The sequence below is a fragment of the Poromitra crassiceps genome, assembly GCF_964638095.1.
Source record: "Poromitra crassiceps genome assembly, contig: HAP1_SCAFFOLD_1309, whole genome shotgun sequence".
Lineage (NCBI taxonomy): Eukaryota > Metazoa > Chordata > Actinopteri > Beryciformes > Melamphaidae > Poromitra > Poromitra crassiceps.
The window spans coordinates 10564-34816 of record NW_028151101.1 but is presented as its reverse complement, the minus strand read 5'-3'; the positions used below and the strand labels follow the sequence as shown (position 1 = coordinate 34816).

The following is a 24253-nucleotide window of genomic DNA, read 5'->3' as shown; positions in this document are numbered from 1 at the left end:
GTTCAAAACTTGCCGTTAGGTAAATGGAAACTTGTCTTATTAGTTCTTACCTTCTCGCTCTCTCACACCCATGAACAAGATCGCAGCACAGAAGACATAGATGGCACAGATGACCCCTGAGGCGATCATGTAAGCCCGTTTCTATGAGGGGAGAAGACCGAAGAGGCATCGTTAGCTCAGAGTATAGCTCAGAGTAACACATGGCAGCAGCCTGGTCAAACAAAACCAGCAATCTGATAGACCAAGAGCCTAAAGCACGTGTCCTCAGTCTGTCAAAGTACCTGAATGTATCTAACATGCTGTATCTAACATGTACTAATATTAGCGTTTATGTGACACCAGCAAACAGACTCCAAGCCGCACCGTCTCATCCAGCGAGATGTGGGACACGTTGACCTCGGGCCCCATTTGAGAAGAGTTCCTCTGGTCAGGGACATCGTACTCAGTGGGGACACAGGGGGAGATGGCTCTGCCCACTATCTGCCCCTGGATCGCCGTGCCTACCACGGTGCCCAGCACCTCCACCGTCATACCTGAGAAGTATGCAGGTGACGGAGCAGAGTCAGAGCATGGGTACATGAACACGCAGGTGACGGAGCAGAGTCAGGGCAAGGGGTACATGAACCTCAGCGTTGACAGTGTTAACGTAAAAGGCTTGTTGATGGCAGGAGGTTGGACTTACGGTAGGCAGTGGCAGAGTCCCTCTCCTTCTGATCCGTGCTGATGAACATGGTGAGGGATGAGTAGGGCACGTGGAAGCACTGCAACACACACACACACACACACACACACACACGCCACAGTGAGGTGTGTGTTTGATGACACCATTATAGACAACATAGAAATAGGCTCTATGCACTTCCGTGTTTGACGTTAGGCCGCTCTCCCATTTCTGGTCTGGTAGTAACGCTAGTCATATCATAGCAAAAAAACAACAACAACAACAACAACGACAAAAAAAAAACGGCCTATACTACATGACTTATTCAAATGTTTGTGTCGAGGAGGGTTAATTACATTATGTTATGAGCCCAAAACCTCTTAAAGATCATCAATATAACGTGAATGAAGATTGACAAGAAATTAGAATTTAACACATTCACTGCCAGCCGTTTTTTTTTTTTTTTACTGTAGGTAGCTTCTGCCAGAGGTTTTTTTTGAGGATTCTGGCTCATCTTTCAAGACCCGAGGATTCTTTTCTGCTGAGATTTTGTGAACACAAAATATCTCAAAAGAACTAATAGAATGTGTGCTTTCTCTGTCTAAAATAGTTAGTTTGTAGAGTTAGTAGTTATGTAGGCATTAGCACTTGAATACAGCATGGTTTCAGCGTCTGAAAATTTAAGCTGAGATAAATAGCTTTTTGTGAAATTCGATAGAACAGTCACTTTAACCATTCATTTTTGGCATCAGTAAGACGTCAGACATCTAAACAATAGTTTTGAACAGTAATTTCCTCCATAACAGCAGGAAACCCCCCTCTACTTCAAACTCCTCCCTCCGTGTGTGTTCTTCTTGGCTGCAGCGGGCGTGTCACAAGCTCGTTTCTGCTGCTGCTGCTGCTGCTGCTGCTGCTGCTCCTGTCTGCTGGCGGCCGCTGAGCGAGGATGGGCTCGCTCGTTTCTTTTGCGATTCTGGTCTTATTTATGCTGCGTGTTTCAAAGTGTGTTGCACCCATAATCTATTATGCAAATTTGCAATCCCCCACCGCCAGCAATCAGCGCGAAAGCGAAAGCGTTTTCGCCAATCCATTTTACAGTATGAGAATGGTTTCATCGCGCGTTCCCCTGCAGTTTTGGCTCGGCTTTTTCTAGTCTGGAGAGGACTGTCGCCACTTAGTGGGTCGGTGGAATGGGTTGTACACGTTCGGCGGCTCCAATATTTATATAAGAGATGTAAAAGGGTTAGATCAACGTCCCACCGTCAAATTTTTTTTTTTTTTGACGTATCAACTCATCATTGGCAGTCAACCGTTGGATTTTTTTTTGACGTATCAACTCGTCAATGGCAGTGAACGTGTTAAGATAAGGTGACCAGATTTCTGAAATGAAAATCGGGTACATTTCCAGTTCTGCAGTGAATACTCTTATCTATCTATCTATAAAAGGGAGCAAGTCGGCAATGTTTGTCTGTCTGTCTGGCTATCTGGCTATCGATCTCTATTTTTGTCCCATTGATGATGTCATAGGCATTGTGACATCACTGATGATGTCATAGGCATTGTGACATCATCAATGATGTCATAAGAGCACTTGTGATGTTTTCAGTGATGCGTACAATGTCTATGATATCATCAGTGATCTGACATAATCAGTTAACATCATCAGTGATGTCATCAGTGACATCATTATTGACAAAAAATCCTCTTATGACATCACTGATGATGTCATAGGCACTGACGATATTGTGACATCATCAGTGGGACAAAAAATGAAACAGACAGACAGACTGACAGATATTGCCCACTTTGATATAACTAGGAATCTTGCGCGCTCGATTCCTAGGCGTCCTGCAACTCGCTGAGCTGCCCCTGCAGCTCGCCAAGCTGGCCCTGCAGCTCGCATTCGCAGCTCACCCGCTGCGCGGCCTTGCACGCAACTCGGCTGCTGTGCGGCCAATGAGACCAGAATCACTGATGATGTCAGATTTATGACATCACTGATGATGTCATCAGTGGGATTTATGACATCACTGATGATGTCACATTGGGATCAGGGATTTATGACATCACTGATTATGTCAGTGGGATTTATGACATCACTGATGACATCAGTGGGATTTATGACATCACTGATGATATCACAGTGGGATTTATGACATCACTGAGGATGTCAGTGATGATGTCACCGTGGGATTTATGACATCACAGATGATGTCACAGTGGGACAATCACAGTGGGACAGACAGAGCCTGAGCTCCCATTTATGTTGGGGATAAATAAAGGATTCCTACAGTAGGCTCGGCCACTGTGCGGCCTTGCCCACCCTGCAGCTCGACCACTGTGTGGGCTCGCATATGCCTGACGGTAGGGGTGTCACAATATATCGTCCCACGAAATTTCGCGATAGTAAAACGTCACGATATGTATCGTTGAGATGAAATCTCATATCGTGAAAAAAAAAAAAAAATTTTTTTTTTTCAAAAATAGACAAAGAAACGTCTTTGTTTGTTGAAGTTCAATGTGTGGAAAGTAGTTCAGTTGAACAAGTCTCTGAAGAGACACATGAGAAGTTATACAGGAGAGAAACCATTCAATTGAGTTTCTGGCAAAACTGTTTACTTGACAGGAAAAACTGAAGATGCATAAAAAATAGACTAAGAAAAGTCTTGTTGTTTGAGTTTGAAGAAAAACTGAAGATGCATAATGAGAATTTATACTGCTGAGAAACCTTTTAGTTCAAAGTAAATCTAAGTGACGGTGTAACTCATTCTATTTCAAGATAAGCCTTATCTCCAATCTCATGTTTTTTCTAGTTGTTATTGTAATAACAATTTCCCACAACAGCATGTTTTGTATTTGTGCATTTCAAATAAAATACTACTTTTCCAGTCATATATTGTCATTATTCAAGTTTAAAAAAATATTGTTAAAATCGTATCGTATCGTATCGTTATCGTGAACCCAGTATCGTGATACGTATCGTATCGTGAACTGAGTGTATCGTGACACCCCTACCTGACGGCGTCTTCTAGTTTCATAAGATATAAGTTAAGTTAAGTTAAGTTATCCTTTATTTATCCCCTTGGGGAAATTCATCCTCTGCATTTGACCCATCCTCTAGGAACCTTCCTAGAACTAGGAGCAGTGGGCAGCCACTGTGCAGCGCCTGGGGACCAACTCCAGTTCTTTTTGCCAGTACCTTGGTCAGGGGCACTGACAGGAGTATTAACCCTAACATACATGTCTTTCTTGTATCTTCACTATAACTTTAACAATGAGCCCGCTAGAGCCTGTGAAAGGCAGTAATGTCAGCTGTGGACGAGGAGTAGAAAATCGGGGACATTTTCGGCAACAGCTCCCAGCCGGAGCCAGATCACCAAAAACCGGGACTGTCCCCAGAAATCACAACAAGTCCTCCTACAACTCATACGCTCCATGAGGTCATAATGCAGCAACACCTGGAATACGACTATAGCATGTATGCTAGACTAGCGCCCCTCAGTGGCAGAGAAAAAATACTGCAACATATCCAGCAACTCATACGACCAATGGCGTCTATCACTCCAATACCACCATAGCACATCTGCTAGACTAGCACCCCTCAGTCGCCCCTCAGTGGCAGAAAAAAGGTACTACTCGACTTCCGCCCAAGCAGCATGAAAAAACAACTTTTCTTTAAAAAAAATAGGATTAGGGTGTGGGTAAGGGTTAGGGTATTGGTTAGGGGTACAGACAGCAACGAACCGGTAGCAGAGTGGTTCTGACAGGCGGCTGTCAAGCCAGTGGCCCCAGGTTCAAATCCCACACACCTCAAGGTTTTTTCACTAAACTCTGGTCGGGTCACATGACTGGTCACATGACCGCTAGAGGACACTTAACGTTGAAACGTGATGTCATCGTATTCGGCTGCTTGTACAAACGACGTCGTGGGTCGTATCCAGTTGGAGGGCAGGCTGAGGAATCGGGGACTTCTGGTCACCATGTTTTGGGCTCATGGCAGAGATGCTCACAAGTCATTTTTTGCAAGTCTAAGTCAAGTCTCAAGTCTTTGAGCTCAAGTCTAAGTCAAGTCTCAAGTCTTTGAGCTCAAGTCCAAGTCAAGTCTCAAGTCTTTGGTCACAAGTCCAAGTCAAGTCTCTTATGGATGAGTGTTCTATCATCTGCTACATGCCATCCGGTCTGCTTAGAACACTGCATAGCTAAAACTAAGGAATTCAAAGCATACTGTATTATCCTCACTCTTTTATCTATTAGCATACATTATCAGCATTGATTGGATGACATCAATATATATTTCCTTAATGTTAATGCACCAAAAAAAAATAAAAAAAAATAAAGATTGTTCACAAGTCCCAAAACTCAAGTCCAAGTCAAGTCTCAAGTCTTTGAGGACGAGTCTCAAGTCACTGTGAGTGAGACTTAAGTGCGACTCAAGTCCAAGTCTCAAGTCCAAGTCCCCATCTCTGGCTCATGGCATAATTAACCCTCGACACACAAATTGGAATAAAATAGACAAAACAATGTAGGACAGGGTTTAGGCCGTTTTTTTTAATAGCTACAATATGACTAGCGTCTAGGACCGAATATGGGGGAGCTGCCTACTGCTCAAACAGAGGTGTAGCGTGCATAGACCCTATTGGAGAGTATCAACACAAGGCACTGACCGTCTGCAGCGACTGGAAGAGGCAGTAAAAGATCAGGTACCAGAAGACCTTCCCTTGCTCCACTGGAGGAACGCACCAGATCAGGAAGTAGCTCAGCACCGCAAGCGGGGTAGAAAAAAGGATCCTGGGAAGAAGAAAGGGGCAGAGGATTGTTTAGAAGACAGAATGATACATTTTCAGTGTGCTGAAAACAGCGTCGCTGTAGGGTGAGAACATTGCATCTCCAACCTTTCGCAAACTAAGAGAAACAACCTTGTTTTTAACCTAAGTACACATTTTTGACTTTTTTCCCCAATGGGGTTTGAAAGGAAATTGAAGTTAAAACATGAAACATTTTAGTTACAAGGCTTTTTCACATGTAAACAGTGACATGTTAATGTGTCTGTCTGTATTGTAAAACAGATCACGACAGAAAGATTGGTGTTCAGCTCATGGATGTTGCTGAATTGGTGGAATATGATGCAATGTCTTTCTTCACTTCATGGTGGCAGAGTTTATGCACTTTACTGATAGTTATATTTACATCCAGGTGCCATGCTGGGGTGGGGTGTCCCAGTCGGTCCCAGTAGAAACAGCTTGCACAGTTCATTGATACACCTTTCCTTGCTCTCTGTTAAAGTGTGTTTAACGCACAAGATTCCTAGGGTGGAGACTCTGGAGATGATGTGCCATGCAGTCTGTCTGCAGTCTGTCTGTCCGATACCGCCCACCCACCTAGGCGCAATCGGCTCATACTACATTACAGTTGCTCGTCCAGTGCCTGAGTGACATCACTGTTGAGCCATCACAGTTGCTCGAGTGACATGACACTGAGTGACACTGATGACATCACTGATGACATCACAATCGTGACCCACTTAGCCAATTTTAATTACGATGAATTCTGCCAACGGTTACTGTAGCTTAACCCTCCTTTTATTGTCTTATGGCCACTTTCTCTCCCGATGCTTCGTAAGGAGGTATTACTATTTTGTGAATAATCCCCCTAATCCTGCCTTGTTAGAGCTTGTGTGTGGAGAATGAACTCAGCCTGGACTGGCCTCACGGTGGAGCCACACTGGCCCTCAGCAAGGTGAGCTGGCCTCACAGTGGAGCCGTGGTGCCACACTGGCCCTCAGCCCACGCTTCGCTCACAATCGCTCTATGGTGGAATGAATCTCAGTAAGGCTTTTCCTTAGCTCTGTGTGTCCTCCAGCTGACCTGCTGAAGGCAGAGGTCTGAGTTTAGAAACCTCACATTTCACTTTGTGCAAAATGGACAGGGGAGGAAACAGGGGATCACGGTAGACTGTGACCCCCAGGCCAGTCCAAACCAGCTGTAAGCGTTATGTCCGTCTGACGCAGACCCAAACCAGCTGTAAGCGTTACGTCCGTCTGACGCAGACCCAAACCAGCTGTAAGCGTTACGTCCGTCTGACGCAGACCCAAACCAGCTGTAAGCGTTACGTCCGTCTGACACAGACCCAAACCAGCTGTAAGCGTTACGTCCGTCTGACGCAGACCCAAACCAGCTGTAAGCGTTACGTCCGTCTGACGCAGACCCAAACCAGCTATAAGCGTTACGTCCGTCTGACGCAGACCCAAACCAGCTATAAGCGTTACGTCCGTCTGACGCAGACCCAAACCAGCTGTAAGCATTACGTCCGTCTGACGCAGACCCAAACCAGCTGTAAGCGTTACGTCCGTCTGACACAGACCCAAACCAGCTGTAAGCGTTACGTCCGTCTGACGCAGACCCAAACCAGCTATAAGCGTTACGTCCGTCTGACACAGACCCAAACCAGCTGTAAGCGTTACGTCCGTCTGACACAGACCCAAACCAGCTATAAGCGTTACGTCCGTCTGACACAGACCCAAACCAGCTGTAAGCGTTATGTCCGTCTGACACAGACCCAAACCAGCTATAAGCGCTACGTCCGTCTGACGCAGACCCAAACCAGCTGTAAGCGTTATGTCCGTCTGACGCAGACCCAAACCAACTATAAGCGCTACGTCCGTCTGACGCAGACCCAAACCAGCTATAAGCGTTACGTCCGTCTGACACAGACCCAAACCAGCTGTAAGCGTTATGTCCGTCTGACGCAGACCCAAACCAACTATAAGCGCTACGTCCGTCTGACACAGACCCAAACCAGCTATAAGCGTTACGTCCGTCTGACACAGACCCAAACCAGCTGTAAGCGTTATGTCCGTCTGACGCAGACCCAAACCAGCTGTAAGCGTTACGTCCGTCTGACGCAGACCAAACCAGCTATAAGCGTTACGTCCGTCTGACGCAGACCCAAACCAGCTGTAAGCGTTACGTCCGTCTGACGCAGACCCAGACCAGCTGTAAGCGTTACGTCCGTCTGACGCAGACCCAAACCAGCTATAAACATTACGTCCGTCTGACGCAGACCCAAACCAGCTATAAACATTACGTCCGTCTGACGCAGGCCCAAATCAGTGGATAGGCTTTTCTTTTTCACGGCATAAATAATAATAACTAAATGCAGTTGGTGATTAAAGCAGTGCACGTGTCGTATGGTATATCAAGGCCAAGTTTATAGGCTACAGAAACTATATTAACCTTGTGACATAATATAGGAGCTAGACATTGCTGCATTACCGCAGGGCAGTGAAGAGAAACATACATTGAATTTGACTTACATTGACACTAGACTTGTGTGTCTCTCTATTGGCTGACTGAATCAGGTTGTGTCTCTCTATTTATTTTCATTTCATATATTGAGTTTAAAATTACAGGGACAGTGCACATTAATAAACATTTCTGTAAATGCACCAGTTTAGCCAGCTTGGCTAATTTTCAACCATAGTCCCTGGGCAGTAAGGTGGTAGAAACTGCTAAAACAAAAAGTACATTGGCTGACTGAATCAGGTTAATAAGAGCTAAGAGGTTCGTTTATCTGGAAGTAGAGGTCAGATTGCATTTTGATTGGCTCTGTTTTGCACACTGATGCCATGGCTGATTACACACACATCACAGAGTCGTGTGTCACATTTGGAGGTCAGTAAAGGCATTAGTAATGACCTTGATTCAAGGCACGCGTGCGCGCGAGACACACACACACACACACACACACACACACACACACACACACACACACACACACACACACACACACACACAGTATCACACACACACACACACACACACACACAGAGTATAACAATGAGCGCTTTGACATGCTGCCAAGCATCAGGCCGCTTCTTGACCCAAGGTAACCTCTCCAAATGCTGCCAAGCCCCCTCCCAAACTGTCACTATCGCGCACACGCACGCGCACACACACACACACACACACACACGCTTCTCACTCCCCTATTGGTCTGAAGACCATGGTGTGTTGTGGGTTGGACCAATCCCAGCAGCAGAATGCCCCCTCCCGCACACAAACACTACATGGAGCTCATGCACAGCCGGCATTCTGCCTCTCATAACACAGGCACAGGGTCCCACGAATGAAAATACTCATATGAAAAAATGCTCATATTTCGATCTGTCCTGGAGCAAATGAAATTAACGGTTACCTCATCTCGTCCACAAAGCAGCGGTTTCTAACCGACCCTTTCACTGATAATATCATGCTCTCTCTCTCTCTCTCTCTCTCAGACACACACACACACACACACACACACACACACACACACACACACACACACACACACGGAGCTGGACCCCACCTCAACACTATAATATGGTAGAGCTCAGCATAACATCGGTAGCTGAACTAAGTTTGGGGACCCCAAACTTAGGGATAAGGATCAGTGGTGGCTTTCAGTTTAGATGTGCAGCGGCGTACTGAGTTATGTGCATGGGTGAAAGGAAACTCATTGGCCTGCTCATGTACATTACATTACATTACGTAATTTGGCAGACGCTTTTATCCAAAGCGACTTACAATAACACATTTTTCTCAGCAATAGAGAAATCAACTATGCAACACAATCTATAGCCGTTTTCCCACATGCGTACCGGAAGAATTACCTGTAAGTCAATATCGGACATTTCCCGGAATTTCCCTTCACACCTGAGCGCTCGCATGTGGGAATCTAGCAGCGAAATTGCCTGTATGTTGCGGGGGGAGGGGGGAGCTTATTTGGGGGGTCGGCAAAACTCAGATGGTGAAATAAGTTCGCTTGTCACACAATAAATCACACTCGTTTGACTTAAGAGCAGCGTCAAGCCAGCGTAATAAACACAGCCGATTTCCCCCCTCCCCTCTCTGCTCGAGAGAGGCAAGTCCTTCAGTCCTCCGCACTTCGCAGCAGCCTGACACAGGACAGACACAGCGAGAATGGCAGAGGCTTGCAAGCTGCCCAACGCTTGTATGTATGTAGAGAAAGCAAATGCACGAAGCAAAATGTGGAAGTAGTTTGCTTTGATGTGCGCGAATGATTAGATGATGCACGCTGGAAGTGAACGAGGAAGAGTAGCTCTGTCTTACCAAGATTGAGCTTGAGGTGGTGGGCAGACATCCAGTCACCGATGTCTTTGTAAAGGTGTCATGTAAAGGTGGTAGCAACATAGCAAGGTACTGGTAGTCTCTCTTTACAAATGGACTTCCTCCATGAATTTGAATAAAGCACACATTATCTTGGTTGTATGCTGATAACTGCAGTAGAGCAGGGGTTTTCAAAGTCTGAGACTGTGGGCCTCCCCCCAGACAAAGCTTGGAAAAAGGCGGCCCCCTCGCTCAATTCCTGGATGCCTATGCGATCATGATTATGTTATTTGATAACAGATAGTCAACAATTGAGCCAAGATAGCCTGATATTGCTGTTTGACATACATACTTCTGGGAAAGTGGGAAAAACAGTAATATTTCCCAAAACTACTGTATCTCTGAACTATCTTTAACCAAATCACATAGATTTAGGCTATTGTATGTGATCTCCTTTTGATAACTAATGTAATATTTGTTTCACTTCCAATCACTGAGCCTCCCCTGAAACTGCTTGGAGCCCCACTGGGAAGGCCCACCTCCCACTTTAGAAAACCTCTGCAGTAGAGCAATTGATCCTGACCATTGATCACTTCGGTGAGAGTTTTACCTCCTCACCATCTTTGCCCTCTGGCACCCACAGCCATGCTCGAGAGTCTGTCTCCTACCAGCTTAGCCAACAGCTTCAAAGCTTTAGCAGCTTTTTCTGGAACTTTGCACAGTGCCAACGTACTACAAAAGTGAACAACCTGGGTATTACATCCCATTACTAATGGAGTGTGCTGGATTTAAAAGGCAGTTCTCATCTGCATGCAGGAAGAGGCCAGGGCCAATTCAAAAAGACTAGTGCAATGAGATGGATCAGCTGCTGTTGGCATATTGACAGTGTAATTACTATTGTAGCTTTAGTACTTTGTGTTATACACAAACTAACATACACTTTGCTTTTGCACACATTTCACAAACTCACACAGACTACATTCACACATTATTGCCTCTTCTTGCTCGCTTTTACCCACTTCCACTTTGTTGTCATGGTTGCTGTATGGAGTGCCAAAGTCACACCCTCTTCCGGGTTCGGCATGGGACCTAAGGATTTTTCAGTCCCCATTCATTTTTCCATAGGCGTTTCATAAAATCCTTATGAAAAGAGTTTTACTTGGTCAAACCAAGCAATTCAGCTATATTCAGAATCAGGAGAGACCATAGAACATTTCACTCAGACCAACAACAAAAAAGGTGGCGATTCAGCTATATTCAGAATCAAGAGAGAACATAGAAGATTTCATTTTTTTCGTCCACCTTTTTTGTTGTTGGTCTGAGTGAAATGTTCTATGGTCTCTCCTGATTCTGAATATAGCTGAATTGCTTGGTTTGACCAAGTAAAACTTTTTATAAGGATTTTACAAAACATCTCTGGAAAAATGAATGGGGAACGAAATCCCTTAGGTCCCATGCCAAACCCGGAAGAGGGTGTGAATTTGGCACTCTATAGTGAACGCATGCGGTTCACATTTCCCAGAAAGATCAGCTCTTTCCTGTAAAGCCCACCTAAAACACGTGCTGCTGGTGACGTGGACACCTACCAGGGCATCATACGGCCAAAACGGGTCCATTTGCTCCGACTCACTAGGAACCCCACTGTTGGGTCTGTCACTGCGTCCCAGGCCCGGCCCACAAACAGGATGATAGAGGCATAGAATGGATCCAGCTGTGAGGAGGAAAAGGAGAGAGTGAGCCCAACACAAGGAAGACTCCAAATGCCGCCTCATACAGCACCACTGACTGGCCTTGGTGAAGGCTTCAAAAGGGCCTTCACACCACTGGTAGATTACATCTAGCAGAGAATATGTCTCAAATAGGACTTGGAGACATTTCAGTACTATGTAAGTCTTGGTATCCCACATCAGCCAAATATGCAACACCGCAAATCCTTTAAGACCAAAGTAGCATTGAAGGCTACTTCAATGTTCTCATCCCCTGGGCTGAATGGCTGCTATTTAGCTACCCACAGTGTACAGTGGATCTCGCTAATGCAAAACAGTAGGAGTCTGGGTTAATGCGCTTGACTGGCTACTGCAGGATGGAGAGTGTTAAAATGATAATGGACCCTGGGGAGCGAGCACGGTGCACCAGCTTTGGCCTCCAGTACATACTTGGAAGAAATGTATTAATAAGGGGACATGTTTCCATTTTGTATATTCTACTGAATGACCAAATGAAGGAACACACACCGATTTTAGTTTTCTACTTAATTTGTCACTTATGGTTAATCTTACAAATTTTGCCAGTTACAGTATACCAGCCTTTTTTGTTGTTGTTGTTGTTGTTGTTAATAATTATAACATGAATGCATTTAGATCAGGGGTTTTCAAAGTCTGAGACTGTGGGCCTCCCCCCAGACAAAGCTTGGAAAAAAGTGTCCCCTGCCCTCGCTCAATTCCTGGATGACTATGGGATCATGATTATGTTTGATCCCATAGACACTCAACAATTGGTCCAAGATAGCCTGATATTGCTGTTTGACATACTTCAGACTACACCAAATACATAAACTAGAACGACCGCAACGCGGACTTATGCCTCCGCAATTAATTCATTCTTGAATCCAAATCGCCATTTTAGGCAAATTGGAAGAAATTCCGTCAAGGCGCTCCTGTGATGTTGCATTAGAGAGCTTGGAAATTGGGTGTGTGAGGTCACAGTGACCTTGAACTTTTACCACCAAACTGTAATCAGTTCATCCTTGAGTCCAAATGGATGGCATTCGAGAGGTCACAGTGACCTTGACCTTTGATAACCAAAATGGTATCAGTTCATCCTTGCGTCCAAGTCGATGTTTGAGCCAAATCAGAAGAAATTCTATCAAGCCGTTCTTGAGATATTGCGTTAACCAACTTGGGAATGGCGTTCGTGAGGTCACAGTGACCTTGAAGTTTGACCACCAAAATGTAATCAGTTCATCCTTGAGGCCAAATTAATGTTTGAGGCAAATTTGATGAAATTCCGTCAAGGCATTCCTGAGATATGGCGTTAACAAGCTTGAAAATGGCGTTGGAGAGGTCACAGTGACCTTGACCTTTGATCACCAAAATGTAATCCATTCATCCTTGCGCCCAAGTCGACGTTTGAGCCAAATTGGCAGAAATTCCACCAAGCCGTTCTTGAGATATCGCTTTAATGAACTTGGGAATGGCATTCGTGAGGTCACAGTGACCTTGACCTTTGACCACGAAAATCTAATCAGTTCATCCTTGAGTCCAAGTCGATGTTTGAGGCAAATTTGATGAAACTCCGTCAAGGCATTTCTGAGATGTTGCGCTAACAAGCTTGAAAATGGCGTTCGAGAGGTCACAGTGACCTTGGCCTTTGACCTTTGACCACCAAAATCTAATCAGCTCATCCTTGAGTCCAAGTCGATGTTTGAGGCACATTTGAGGAAATTCCGTCAAGGCATTCGTGAGATATCGCTTTAACAAACTGGAAAATGGCGTTTGAGAGGTCACAGTGACCTTGACCTTTGACCTTTGACCACCAAAATCTAATCAATTCATCCTTGAGTCCAAGTCGATGTTTGAGACAAGTTTGATTAAATTCCGTCAAGGCATTCCTGAGATATCGCGTTAACAAGCTTGAAAATGGTGTTCGAGAGGTCACAGTGACCTTGACCTTTGACCTTTGACCACCAAAATCTAATCAGATCATCCTTGAGTCTAAGTGGATGTTTGAGGCAAATTTGATGAAATTCGGTCAAGGCATTTGTGAGATATCGCGTTAACAAGCTGGAAAATGGCGTTTGAGAGGTCACAGTGACCTTGACCTTTGACCTTTGACCACCAAAATCTAATCAGTTCATCCTTGAGTCCAAGTCAATGTTTGAGACAAGTTTGATTAAATTCCGTCAAGGCATTCCTGAGATATCGCGTTAACAAGCTGGAAAATGGCGTTTGAGAGGTCACAGTGACCTTGACCTTTTGACCTTTGACCACCAAAATCTAATCAGATCATCCTCGAGTCTAAGTGGATGTTTGAGGCAAATTTGATGAAATTCCGTCTAGGCATTCGTGAGATATCGCGTTAACAAGCTGGAAAATGGCATTTGAGAGGTCACAGTGACCTTGACCTTTGACCACCAAAATCTAATCAGTTCATCCTTGAGTCCAAGTCGATGTTTGAGACAAGTTTGATTAAATTCCGTCAAGGCATTCCTGAGATATCGTGTTAAGCTTGAAAATGGCGTTCGAGAGGTCACAGTGACCTTGACCTTTGACCTTTGATCACCAAAATCTAATCAGATCATCCTTGAGTCTAAGTCGATGTTTGAGGCAAATTTGATGAAATTCCGTCAAGGCGTTCCTCAGATATCGCGTTAACAAACATCGTACGGACGTACGGACCTGGATCCATAATGCCTCCGGCCTGGCTATCGCCGGTGGAGGCATAAAAAGGTCTGTCTGAATTAAGGCATTTATTTGTTTCTGACTCTGGGAAAGTGAGATTCCCCCAAACGACTGTATCTCTGAACAATCTCTTTAACCAAATCACACACATTTAGGATATTCTATGTGATCTCCTTTTGAAAACTAATGTAATATTTTTCCACTTCCGTTCACTGAGCCTCCCCTGAAACTGTTTTGAGGCCCGCCTCCCACTTTGAAAACCTCTGATTTAGATGTTACAATCCCTTGTGCCATAATCAAAGGTGAGCATTCAAATAGAGGACCAATTAGCTGTTTAACTACCATGCAAATAAGTGCCGTATTCATCAGGCTCTTCAGTCATAAATCTATAAGACATATATGACAGGCAGCAACATTCACCAGCTATCTACTCTAGTCTTCAGGGTGAGTGAGTGTAGGCAAAGATAATCATATTCTTTTGGATCAACTTTGTGGAACCTTTCTGGCTCCAGCCCTGTGGTTCGACCATCCTGGTGTCCCCCTTTGTCTGAAGCTCTATTCAGTCACCTGGGCCACATCCAGCAGGTAGATCTGGAGGAAGAAGCCCAGCGCGCTGCCGGTGATCTGGTAGGGAGCCCCGCCGATGGCATAGCACAGCTTACTGCACACCGACAGGCGGCTTCTCTGCTCCCTCTGCTGCAAGAGAGGGAGAGGGGAGGAGCAGAGAAGAAGAAGAAGCTGTTGTGTTATTATGGACCGTAGAGAAATGCAGCAGATCGGATCTGTGATTCACTTATGGCTGACAGCTCTGAATAGTTTGTGCGTCTGACTGCCTGAAAATAAAAATGCTCACATTCCAAAGGGAGTTATGAGTTAAGGTGAAGAGACAGACAACGTGAGCAGTGTGATCCACTGTCAATGTCATCGCTCTTCACTGGACGCGGCAGTTTATCTCATCTCTGCTTTGTGCCTTATAGTTACCCTCCTCTATCCCACACTGTCCGAAACCCTGCTGAGACCCAAAGGTATTCTCTGTTAAACAAGTCGTTACAGTGAGGGACGCAGATTGGCCAACTCACAGCCCCACTGCTCAGAAAGTCGGATTAGAAACAAATACCATGCGACGGTGCAGTGTGACCCTAGGCTCCGCTTAGAAAGTGGTGTGAGAATGTTAGGTCACTTTAGTGCACACACACACACACACACGCACGCGCACACGCACACACACACACACACACACACACGTCTCGAGCGCAGCCATTGGCTCTGGTGATAGGATGTTGTAGGTAGTGTGACATTTCAGGCTGAACAGCCAACAGTCAGCAGACAGTCAGGAGTCTGATCACAACCTGCAGCCCACAGCCAATCAGCTGGATGGCTTGGATGATGCAGCCCACAGCCAATCAGCTGGATGGCTTGGATGATGGCACCCAGTGGGGTTTATCCAGCCTGTTTCAAATCCACACAGTCGACTGGCACATGCAGCATCTCCTGATGTTGAAAGGAGAACTCTGGTATCAGGAAATTGGCTGCTGCTTTGAGGAAAGATGATGGCTTCATATCGTCTCCTTATCTCCGTTCATCCACACGCTTAAGCCCACTAAAGTCCACTGTGTCCCACAGGACAGACTCCACTCAGGTGGGCATCTAAAACGTCAGGAATGCCATTTATATGCGTCCTTTAACAGCTGGTAAGGGAAGTCCTACAGTGTAGCCTACTGCAGGTGGATCTCTGCGCTAGGCGAGTTTTTTGTGTGATAACACATTACCCAATATGACAGTAATGGATATAAAACAATAACATGCCAATACTAAACTGTCAGCTTTGTTTAACAAATTATCGTGCATGAGTCAACTAGTTTCAGTTGCAGCACCTGATTTTAAGGGGCAGACGTGGCCCCTTTAAAACAGGAAACGTGGTAGCCTATCTATGAGCGAACAGCTGCCTGCAGACAGATGGTCAAGCCGGTTGAAATTCAAACCCCATAGACCGAAATTTGGAACAAGAACGGTGTGAACCCCCTTCAGTGGATGTCATCTGTGGACGGGTTCGGCTGCACAATTAGGCTACTTCCTACACCAAAACCAAATTCAGATTGGCTCTTACCTGAAAGCTGTCAAGGTGCGCACCCCCAAAACATCCCAGATGAATTCCATGAAAAGGGCCCAGAAATCCACATCAATTTCGTTACAATAACCACCGAAATCAATCGGCCAATTATAACCTTTCACTTACCTTTGATATTTTGATTCCATCCGCGCTTAGCGGTTTAACTGGTAATAAACTTGTGACCGCGTACTGCTCGGCGCCCTCTCCTCTCGCCATCGCCTAGCGTTAATTTGCTTTGAAGACGATGAGAGAGAGAAAATGTTTTTCGACGCGAGGAATATTTCTCAGAGCTTTGGAAGCCGGTTCAGAACCGCAGAACGTGTGTCCTCTCCACGCTGGTCTATTCGCCACATCGGCCGTGCCTCCTCCGCTCATTCATCCTCCGTACTACGGCTCCGACGTCATTTAACCCTTCAATGTCATTGTGCTGACGTTGGCACTTGCAGCCAACTCATGCTGCCTTCAACTAATGTCGGAATTATCGCGATTACCACTTGAGCGTGCACAAACGACGCAACAAAGTGGTAAATCAATGTCATTGGAAAACAGAAGAATTCGCCTTCAATTGAGATATCAATAATTGGTGGCAAAAGTAGCCTATTACACGGTATTTTCCGATTAATCAAATACAACATCGATTAGCCTACTACTCTGACAACCGCTGCCTCTGGCGCTGAAGCACAAAGTAGGCCTAGCTTTTTGACAGATGATTTCTAAATGTAATCAACGGCCACCAAAAAGCTATTAATGGGACACATTTTGGAATGCCTGTTGTACTGTGCTGTGCTATAATCAAGCCAAGGCACTTGGCCACGCAACAATCAATTTTAGAACTTCAAATTTCGGAGCTTATGAGAAGCCCTTAAAGGCAGCAAAAGACACGCCACCCAAACCACCTGCTAAAAGCGACTCAGTGGTTTGGTGACTCAGGGAGGTCGTGCGTCTGTGAGCTGTGAGTCACCACCAAACCGTGAGCTGGGAATCAAAAGGATATAGTGCAGTTCCGAGATTAGCTTCAAATTTGACATCTGTTATGCGTGTTCTATTTAACCCCCAAAGCTCCACAAGAAACATCACACAGGCATAAAGTAGCATTCAAAGATCATGAATATGTCGATAACTCAATTTTGAGAAATATATGAAATATTGTGTGCATATATGTAGGCTAGTGCATCTTTTCTTTTTACTTTACTACCTTGTATTTGACATGGTATATGAGGATGATGATTGTGATGATTAGTATGTACTGTATTATTATTAGGGGTCCAAGCACGAAGTGCGTGGATCCCTATTGTATCTGTTCCGATTTTTTTTTTTTTTCTTCTTCTCCGGTAAAACTGTATGTACAGCAGAAACTGTAATGCTCAGCGTAGCCAGACTGGGCACATAGATTGTAAATGTGCCTCACTACTCAGAAACAAAAAATTACCCATATCGGCCAGATGGTGGCGCTATAACAGACCATTTCGCGTTATGGTCCATATCTTCTGAACCGTGTGTCCTATACTCAAAATTTCACTTCTCAGGGATTCCTTGGATCAATACGCATCTATCCATATAGGCCCCGCCCATTTGTGTGTGCCTAGATTTTCCGCCATTGTGAATTTTATCAAAAACCTACTTTTGCGAACTCCTCCTAGACCGTTTGGCCAAATCACAAGGGGATTTTTCTGGGACTTCTATGGACTACCCCGACCTAAAGTTATTAAAGGATTTTGGATACGTGAAACCGTTTTGAAATGATAAATGTCTAAACTTTTGTGTATTTGCTTTTGTTCTTTTCCTACCCTAAAAGTGTGTGGATCTCAGAAACCATACACCCCCCATCACCCAAACTTTCCACACAGGTTCACGACATCACCCACTACTCAGAGTAAAAAAATTACACCAATCCACCAGACGGTGGCGCTATAACAGCCAATTTCACGTTTGTCGGTCCATAACTTCTGAACTGCGAGCTGTAGAATCAAAATTCCACATCTACTGGTTTCCCTGGAGCATCATGTATCTAACCCACTAGGCCACGCCCATTTCTGTGTGGTAGATTTTCCGCCATTTTGAATTTGATCAAAAACCTACTTTTGCGAGCTCCTTCTAGACCGTTTGGCCAAATCACACAAAACTTTTTCTGGGTCATCTATGGACTACCCCGACCTAAGGTTATTAAAGGGTTTTGGATACGTGAAACCGTTTTGAAATGATAAATCTCGAAACTTTTAATGAAACACACGCCAACACTAAATTGCCCACATCTCATTAACCGGTCAATTACAACTACTGCTGCTACTACTGCTACCACTCCCACTACTACCAACACTACTACTACTACTATTACTACTTCTGCTACTATTACTACTACTACTACTACTACTACTACTACTGGAAGTTGGAATGTAGCATTTTGGGTGGGGTTAATGTGTTTTGGGGTTCTGCATCTGCTGTAACATAATACACAGTTGGTTTAGATGTCACACAGTAATGCCCGATCCACAAAGACTTGACACCCACGTTTGAATAAAAACAAGTTTATGCCATAATAAGGTTACATCCGTGCCTCGTCATTGCTGTGGAAGGATGGTGTAGGGGTAAAGTAGCAGACCCCAAAGCTGGAGGTCCTGGGTTCAAACCACGGCCAGGTAACTGCTTTATTTTTTGAAAATGTAGAATAAAGGTTAATCTGGATATAATTATGTATAACGCTGCTGAATACACACTGTGTACATAGCAGAATAACTGAATATGCCTATTCATGGTAATGTCATATTTCGACGTCATCTTGACATTCCTGTGTAGATGTCTAAATGATCCTCAAATCGGCTGTGATTTGGCCTAGTCCTGGACGTCACTGAAAGATGATATCAGAACATCATCATGATGTAATTGTGTTTGCTGGGAGCCTTCTTTCAGATGAGAGAGGAAAAACATTCCAATACATTATTGTGTCTTCACATGTGAATGGTCCAAAAAGAGAATTCAATCTGAATTATCCTTGTCACTCATGTGCTCATTGTAACAGCACAACCCACACCAATTAGTTCAAACACCTCCATTCAGGGCATACTTTTAATGTAAAGTGGTGCATTATGTGTGTAATACAAAAATGTCCTTAATGGTAAATGGACTGCATGACAAGCTGCCATGCAGGGTGCTGGCTATAGTCACCAAAAGCAATTTCAGGGATAAACCCCATCAACCTTCTGTAGTGGACGCCACTACGCCCTATGGTTTGATGTGTGTGTGGGAAAGACACAATGACAACTGAAAATTCTGATTTCAGAACACAAAAGCTCCATCATGAGACAAGAACTAACCTCTCCTGTTGCAAAACACGTTCTTGAACACAGCCACGCAATCTCCAGCTAACATTTCCAAGATATTGAAAAAGTTCATGAAACACCGCAAAATAAGGAGGCAGCATGTGGGGTTTTAATTACTGTTACTGACTTACCTGTCTGAAGTTGAAAGTTTTTCATCCCACGTGGGGTTTGAACTTTGAGCAGCAATGGTCTTTAGTTAGCATAAGTCATGTGCTTTACCAAGTGAGCTATCCAGACTGTTGTATTTAACTTTGTAGACCATATTATATGTATCTGCAGAGCCAGAGAAGTACTTGTCGTATTGACAGTATGTTCTACCCAAATACCACTTTCTGTCCAGATACTTAAAGGGATATTGTACACAAAAACTGCTTTCTATCCAAGTACTACTTCAAGTTTCAAGACATCACCCACTACTCAGAGGAAAAAATTACACCAATCTACCAGATGGTGGCGCTATAACAGCCAACCACCACTACTACTGCTGCTGCTGCTACTACTACTACTATTGGCTACTAGTGGCGGCTGTGGCTCAGGAGGTAGAGTGGGTTGTCCACTAATTAGAAGGTTGGTGGTTCGTTCCCCGGCTCTTCCAGTCCGCACGTCGAAGTGTCCTTGGGCAAGACACTGAACCCCAAATTGCTCCCGATGGCTGTGCCAGCACCCTGCGTGGCAGCTGGCCGCCTTCGGTGTGTGAATGGGTGAATGTAGGCACATTGTAAAGCGCTTTGGATAAAAGCGCTATATAAATGCAGTCCATTTACCATTTACCATTTACTATTCTTAGTACTTCTGCTGCTACTACTGCTACCACTCCCACTACTACCAACACTATTACTACTACTACTACTAGTACTGCTTGGAAACCGTCAGGTCACCGGATCTCAACCAAACTTTGTTTTTATTTGTGCATATACCAAGTCTGAATAAATGTGCACTATCTGACATATACCCCCCAAGTCACCGGAAGCTTGGACCCCGCATCGCCGCTTGCGGCTATATTTATTATTATTATTATTATTATTATTATTATTATTATAATTATTATTGTCATCACACACACACACACACACACACACACACACACACACACACACACACACACACACACACACACACACACACACACACACACACCCCACCCCCCATAGTGTTATTGTAACATAACTCTTGTGCCAACACAGCCAGGCAGCGGCTATCTGATGTAACTGACACACATGACCCTATGGCTTTGGTACCTTCTCAGGGTATACGTTGAACCTGTCAAAGAAAATGTTTCCCCGTCAATAACCTTGCCCTATAAATAGCCTAGAAGAAAGAGCTTTGCCCTTTCGCATGTCTAAATCTGGTTTTAAGTAGGCTACCTGAATATGACTCTGACCTTTTCTAGCCTGAAAGATAATAATTGTACATACCGCTGATTGGCAAAATCAAACTTGATCTCCAAAGATGGAGCACCCTTCATTTGTCCCTGCAGATAAAATCAACTGCATAAAAATGAATATTTTACCAAGGTTTCTATATCTGTTTCAATGTTTACCTATCTTCCTTCCAAAGTCTATTTTTTTATTATAGACAAGCTGATCTCATCCTTCTTATGGGCAAGCAAATGTTCCAGAATGCACATGGAACTTCTTCAACGACACAGGGCTGAGGGGGATTGAACCTTCCAAACATCAGGAACTATTGGGCCGCAAACATCCATAAGAGTGTCTTGGTTCCACTGTGCCAATGTAGACTGGTGTCAGTAAGAAACCAATTCCTGCCCACCAACATCACTCTCAGCATTGCTCACTGCAGCCAAGTTGTTCTTTCTCCACCTGCCTATTAAAATGTGGTCTCAATTTAGACACAAAATTCAGGCAGACTGGGCAGAAGAACTAGGGTTGGAGATACCTCAGGAGAACTGGGACAGCGCTTAATAGAGTGAATGGAACGTCCACATGTGCACGCCTTAGCATAATAGTTCAAAGTTCTACTACACCATATCATTTCTGCAAGACACATAGCAGCAGCTGTGTGCACCACTTGCTGGAGAACCAGTCTGACCCAGTGGGTAAAACCAGAACAACAGTCGGTCATCACTTGTCACTTTCAGAATCTCCTAGCTCAGGTGTTACGGCTTTCTTGCCACCCTAATTTGAGCTTCCAATCAGTGTCACACAGTTACAATGAAACTGGTTGTCAGCATTTAAAACTGTCCCTTTTAAGTATGGTGTCAGGTGTCAGTAAAAGTAGCCTGGGAGTAACCAGGACTTCTGAAACAAGATCCCCCCTGTTCTTCACTAACATCCCGAGGTTGGAGGCTCACAGTGCAGAAGTTTATAATGCCAGTGTCCTGCATAGCTGGGTAAAAATCTCCTTCTGGGTCGTTCAGCCCTAGATTGAATGCACTGAATGTATTTTAAGTAGGCTAAGTAGGAGTATGGACAAAGTTGCATAAATGCTGCCTTGAAAAGCACTGTTTAACTTCTCCCTCTCCTATGACTTTTTAATCATACAGTAGCAGGTTGATCTCCTTACTGTCAGTATCCTGCTTGGCATCTCTGGTCAGGCTTAAATATCGTTATGTTTATTGGTAACATATTATGCAAAACCTTCCCCTTTGACTTGTTTCTGGGCCTCCTATTCAAAAAGGATTAATGGACAAACATCTTGTCAGGTGGGAAAGCCACACACACACACACACACACACACACACACACACACACACACACACACACACACACACACACACACACACACACACACACACACACACACACACACACACACACACACACACACACACACACACACACACACACACACACTCTTGATCCCCTCCAGGCCTCCTGTCAGACACACACAGCAGATTACATGACATGTCATTTACCTCCTTCCTGCCCCCTCCCCTCTCATACATAATGTGACCTGATGTGCCCTTGGCTCCGCTTTTGACCTCCATATCAGCTGATAGTCTGAAATAGCAGCACTTCATCCTAGTGAGGAGCTGGCAAGAGAGGCATGCAGGGCTGCTAATCGTCTTTAATGCATGTGATTCTCGACCCTTTTCATCTCAAGGACCACTCATTTAGTCCCCACATACCTGCATTTGATGAGATTTTGTCTCTTGGATCCAAATCTGAGAATATTTTGTATTGTTAGATATGATTTTGTCCAGAATCCCACGACTATCTGTGTTGTAGGTAGATAGATATTGTAACAGTGGGACTATGATCAAAACAGTCATTCTTCTACATACTTTGATTGCGTTAACTACTGTAATTGTATAATGCTGAAGTTTAATTAATTCATCAATTTGCTTGGGACCCCCTAGACCCCACTGAAGGACCCTTGGTGGTCCCCAGACGCCATGTTGAGAAACACTGATTTAATGCAATGCCTCCTACTGTGCCGAGACACCATTCTGCTGGGCATACTGTTTCCATCCGACTCTGCAGGAGAAGTCTGCATTAGGCACATGGGTCTGTGTGTGCACTGTGCAGCATGGTGTCTCATGGGTTATTGAGTCACACATCTCCTGTTGGAAAATACTCCTACGCCTGGCGGGGGGAATCCAGATATGGCGTGAGATCATGCAGGTCCTACATTACAGTGAATGAGTTGTTCATAAACCCACGGGATGGAAATTATCTTCCAGTGAGTTAAATCACACCCAACTCTAATTAGTGAGGGGAGGTGGCTGCCTGGATCCATATCATATCCAAATCCATTACAGCCCTGCAGACAGATGCTATAAGGTCTCCAGGGGCTATCAGTAACCTTTCAGAGAAATACTGATCTTGCATTACTCAATATGACCCCTGGACCATCTCAGGCCCAGCTGATCCCAGATAAGTCTCATTCTCTGAGACTTTTAATCAAATATGGGCTCTTTCTTGCTAGAGTGTGTGTGTGTGTGTGTGTGTGTGTGTGTGTGTGTGTGTGTGTGTGTGTGTGTGTGCGTGCGTGTGCGTGTGCGTGTGCGTGTGCGTGTGCGTGTGCGTGTGCGTGTGCGTGTGCGTGTGTGTGTGTGTGTGTGTGTGTGTGTAGCTACTTTCTAAGCACTGGGTTCATTCCAGTGGTGTTAAACAGGAAGTCCACAGCCTCTTATGGGTGGTATTATAGCACCACCCAGTGGACAATTGACAGTGGACACCCTCTGACAAGGCCTCGCCACTAGCGTTAATTATCTCCAGCTGTGATCGGGCGCGCAGATCTCCAGTCAGGTAGAAGGACGGCAGACTCTTGCGATGAAAACAAAGTGGCGTCTCTACATTTTGTGGAGTGTTGTATCACTTAGCCTAGTCAGCTCTGCAGTAGATAGACCTACTGATGAATCTGCACGGCATCCAGTTAGAAGGAAAAACGTTTTCAAACTGGGCGCTCCTAAAATCACCGCAATCAACCCGTCAACAACAGGCGACAGAAAATCCCTCCAGAGGTTTCCTACCGACACCCCATCTTCACCCCAATCCAACTTTGGGCTGCGACCCGCACCTGCAAAGTCATTTCCATCTCCAACACCTGAAATAGGTGGATCCCTGCGTCCAGACAGGCCTGGGCCAAACACCCAGTCTGATTTTGCGTACCTCCCAGACGTTTCTGTAACCTGCTCCACGTCTCACTTTGTCTTGCGGGTCAAAACGGCCTTCTATGGCCTTGGCGCAAATGCC

General features: G+C 44.8%; 1 protein-coding gene across 1 annotated transcript; it reads right to left on the bottom strand.

The window, feature by feature from the left end:
* Positions 1-50: 50 nt before the first annotated feature.
* On the bottom strand, positions 51-16494 carry LOC310771812 (sodium-dependent lysophosphatidylcholine symporter 1-B-like; the record flags this gene model as incomplete). The annotated part of the gene is made up of 7 exons (XM_083664327.1): positions 51-141; positions 364-533; positions 683-761; positions 5326-5449; positions 11355-11479; positions 14736-14864; positions 16405-16494. Coding segments are annotated over 7 exons (808 nt in total), but the record flags the coding sequence as incomplete, so codon positions are not given.
* Positions 16495-24253: the final 7759 nt, after the last annotated feature.